This window comes from Rosa rugosa, chromosome 1 (assembly GCF_958449725.1).
Source record: "Rosa rugosa chromosome 1, drRosRugo1.1, whole genome shotgun sequence".
Classification (NCBI taxonomy): domain Eukaryota; kingdom Viridiplantae; phylum Streptophyta; class Magnoliopsida; order Rosales; family Rosaceae; genus Rosa; species Rosa rugosa.
Genome location: NC_084820.1, coordinates 51,508,419 through 51,512,995, shown reverse-complemented (window position 1 = coordinate 51,512,995; position 4,577 = coordinate 51,508,419). Strand labels below are relative to the sequence as shown.

The window sequence follows — 4,577 nt, the reverse complement described above, 5'->3', positions numbered from 1 at the left end:
TTTTTCTTTTTCAGATCGAATATACAATTCTTACAGCCGGCATTCTTCAATGAAATCCAAATACTTCTCGTCACTTTTAATCTTTGATTTCCATGAACAATGCTCAAGCAACCGCACAGGATCTTGCTTGAGCCTCTCTATGTACATAGTAAAACATCCTTATTTGAATAAGAATCATTCCGACAGTTCTTATGTTAACCTCTGGAAATTATTACAGCTGCACTTTTCCTTGCACTGGGAAGTCAGAACCTGAGTGCCTCACAAAGAAGTCAACAAAGTTTTTAACATTGAGGTTTCTTGTTTGTTACAAACTTAAAGTGGAGGCAATATTACACCAAAAGTTAAGGAGATGACATTAAAAGCAAACTGGCCTCAAGTACGACTACTGAAAGTACAAAAACTTCAGAAAGAGACCAAATATGGGAGGTCTGAACATTTATTAAATTAATGACTCAACAGCACTTCATTCAATCAGGATCCCAACCAGATACATACATAATCATTATTGTAGCAGAAAAATTTTCTAGGATGCTAATCTTTTGTCCTATTTTTCTATACATACAATATGCATTGATATTGAGGTCTCAAAAATCCTATTTAATTTGGGTAGAAAGGAACCAATCTCAGCAACAAGTCCGTTGTTAACTCAAAACTACATTCATACTCCCATCTGCAGTTCTCCGTAAACACCATTAAGAAGCCAATCTCATGTCAATATCCAAAGACTTTAGATGCTAATTCTAACAGAGGCTCCAAAGCGCTTGGAGCAAACTTTCTAGCAAAAAGGAAACAGAGCGTGGTCGGCTGATTGTTGTAGAGACAATTTTCGCTAGTAGTAATCTTCTTGAAGAACTCTTCTGTAATATCACCTTTACCGAACGTAGCTGGATGAGCACCACCTCTTGACCAGTCAACATACGTAAGAGTCCTATTTGCCAAAAGATGCGGAGTCTCGATGGTAAGCATCGTCTGAAAGTAGTGCTCATCTACATAACATGCAGGTTTGCAAAAGTCTCTGAAAATAGGGTAGTAAGTTGTGTCTTGAACAATCTTATGTGCAAGTATCCGATTGATCTCAAACCACTGGGAACCTTTACGCCAATTACTGAGATTGACCAAAGGGGCCATGTGTTCATTATAGCGTCCTCTCCCATAAGGTCCGATTTCGTCAAATGAACCCATAAAGCTGTACCTTGATTTTGATAAGTAGTGATAGACAATGCTGAGGTTGCTCAGAGGAATACAAGACTCGGAAAGGAGGACAAACCATTCATTTGAGATGTCAAGCAATGCATTAGCTAGAAGTCTTCTCTCAGCCTCACACATATTCATCTCTCCCCACTCTGCGAGCTGAATCAAAATATATGAGTGGTCAGAGATCCTAATACAATAAAAAACAAGTAGGTTTCAACACATATACTACAAATGTTCACAGGAAGTTCCAGGTAATTATTTTCTTTTTTTTTGTGAAGTAGTAACCAAAAATGTTCCAGTGCAGCTGAGAAACAAAAAGTACTCCATTGAACATTTTAAAGTGTCATTTGTAAAGATTATTTAAAACTCACTAACTTAAAAAATAAATGTTCCAATGGTGAAAATTTCTAAACATACGAAAGAGGACTGGTAGAGAACATATTCGGCTTATATCTAATGTTTGATAATCATGTGACCACCTCACCTCTGTATACAACAACCAAAGGATCAATTTGTCACGAAAAAATGTTTCGTTTCATCGATGAATTTCTTATTCTCAGTAGATATTCCATTGCAGTGCAGGAACATTGGTCAAGGTGGAAGCAAATAATCATCTACTATTAGCAAAATTTGGCTGAAAATGTTCCAGACCACCAGCATAACATGGCAAGAATTGGTGGACAATGTGGAGATATACTTTCAATCAATAAAATGAAGAAAAACTTGGTAGTTAGGAAAGTTTCTAAAAAAATGAATAATAGTCAATGGTTGCTCCATCCCGACTTGAGTTGCAGGAGCCTTTCCAAATAAATTTTGGATGACAAGTCCAAATCTGTTCTTTTGAACATACAGTGGAAGTGAATATTAGCATACAACCTTCATGAGCCAGTACACAACCTAAAGGGTACCATTTCTGAGAGATTTAATAAGTTATTCTGGTATTTTTATATAAGAACAGAGTCATAGAAAAAGAGAAGTGTTCCAATATCAATAACGTTTAAATTCTATGCACTCTTTTCTGTTTTTCTCTAGTCCTTTTAATTTTTGGAAAATTATCACTGACCCCTCAACTGAAATATTAAACCACAGATAGGGCACTATCTCACTACATCCACACCCAATGTATGATATAGGAGAGGAGAGAGTACTAGAAGGTAATTACAAAAGCAGCTGCAGATCAACCATCCTAGGCCAAATTATGAAGGATCTAAAGCTGACAATTAGTACAACAATGAATACCATGTGTTCCTTCCTAAGAAGAATACTTGTGAAGATAAGAAACGATTAATGTCAATTCATATTTATTTTAATATCCTAGAATATCCAACACATTGATTCTTATTCAAGAAACAAATATCTAGTTTATAGCATTGGTATACCCTAAAACAGATATAGTTTCTATCCTGTGGTTATTTTTCTTAGACATGGGTTTCCTTACACTTCAACGCAAGAAATTTAATCATAGTAATGCAATTAAAAAATGCAATATATTTTAGATAGTTCTCTCATGCATCCAGGAGCAATTAACATTAGCAAATAAAAGCTAGTGACTCGATATACCTTGCTTGGAATTTGTCTCTTGTAAAACACTGATGAACTTGAGAAGTTGGGACTATAAGATGGCAACGAATGGACATAGATCGAGTAAAGCCCCTCGTGCCCTTTGAAAAACCGCTCCCAAAGAGGCTCCATCGGCAATGGTCCCTTGGTCAAGAACATGAAAGCAATCTTGGGAGTTCTTTTGAACGGATATTCCTTCACTTGAGGAACACATGAGGCCAGCCACAGCAACTCAGTGTCATTCATGGAATGCAACAGACTAGATGGAGGTCTAATCCAACTTTCTAACGTGTTTGGCTCCGCAAAACATGACCTCACATCAGATGGTTCTGTTGGAGCCATATGTTGAACTCCGAAATAGCGGATCGTATGCATACTCAAAATCGAAACCCCGAGACCCAGAACCACAAACATCAACAGGAATTGGATCAGCCTCAAAGGCAAGGCCCTTACATGGCTGGTTTTTGATATACTACCACCAGGGTCCTTGCTTTCCTCCAATGCCCCCACCCTTGACTGCATCTTAACTCAAATCCTAATCAAATTCAACTGCCAAAAACAAAAAACAAAAACACAAATCAAATTCAACTTCTGGGTGATCTAATTCCCAAAATCATCAACACCCTTTTCGATTCAAACTGATCACAATAACACCAAGAGTTTGTTATATGCATAATACGTGTTTCACAAAAATGCCCTAATGAAAACCCATATCGGATCACGTCAAAAAATTGACAAACATGAGCCAATTTCCAAAAGGGTACTCGCCAAACGGATCAAAATCAGAGCTTTTGAATTCCAGCTTTCTTAGCATAAAAATGGACAAAGCATGCAACATGGGTTTCATATGAGAAAAAGAAAACGAGGAATGGGGCTAGAGTGCATTACCATGTGGGGTTTATTGCGTGGAGGAGAACTATATCAATGTCGGAGATACGTTTGGGGCAGATCGGCTCTCACACTTTTGTCACTTCAGAAATCAATCGTGAGTTGTTGGGCCGGCTTTAAATGAAGGGTGGAATTTATGCCTTGTGATTTGGTAGAGAAGAGAGAGAGAGAGAGAGGTTTATGGGGCTTTCATTCCTCTCTTCTTTCTTATTCTCTCGTGGGGTGTTGTTTGAAACTTAAAGAACCCATGATGATGATGATGAAGAAAAGTAGAACTGAAGCATTGAGGAGAGAGAGAGAGAGAGAGAGTGACAAACAGAAAGAGAGAGAGTGAAGGTGGGGGAAAAACCAAGGGGTGTGTCCGTTTGGGGGAATTTTGTTTTGTTTTTTTGTTTCTCTCCTGTGAGTCGGGGGGGGGGGGGGAGAAGCAAAGCAAACGAAAATGCGGGGGTCAGTGACTCAGTGGCTTAAGTTATGCCTTATGTCCGGTGATTCTTTTGCGTTTTGTGGCCTTTTCTCTATGCACGTGTTGGGGCTTTACCTAGTCTCTTCCAATCGGAGAACATCTTGGGTCAGGGAGTTCGGATTACTAGATTATTCCGAGCAGCCAATCCAAAAGTGACCTGTAATATTTATAGGACTATTTTTGCTCACTTTGGATGAATAGGAAAATGACACATTGTACTTTTGATGTATAATGAGGTGACCTCTCTTTATTATCTGGTCTCCATGATCAGACGTTTTGACACAAGATATCTTTATCATTGGTTCAACTTTCCCAATTCAGAACTTGATGTGATTTCCTCACTTATTTTTTTCTGTACCAAAGTTTTGTCATGTGCTTATTACATTGTTACGAGTCATGTCACATATCAAATTTCACTGGGGTATTATGAGAGGAGTGGAGTGGAGTAAGAGTAGGAATAAATAAATGA

At 38.1% G+C, this 4,577-nt stretch overlaps 1 protein-coding gene across 1 annotated transcript; it reads right to left on the bottom strand.

Moving 5' to 3' along the window:
- Window positions 1-401: 401 nt before the first annotated feature.
- On the bottom strand, window positions 402-4,062 carry LOC133725332 (glycosyltransferase BC10). The gene is made up of 3 exons (XM_062152547.1): window positions 3,643-4,062; window positions 2,755-3,303; window positions 402-1,350 (listed from the first exon to the last, which is right to left on the bottom strand). The coding sequence occupies exons 2-3, from the start codon at window positions 3,274-3,276 to the stop codon at window positions 712-714; spliced, it is 1,161 nt and encodes a 386-aa protein (XP_062008531.1). The 5' UTR covers window positions 3,277-3,303; window positions 3,643-4,062; the 3' UTR covers window positions 402-711.
- Window positions 4,063-4,577: the final 515 nt, after the last annotated feature.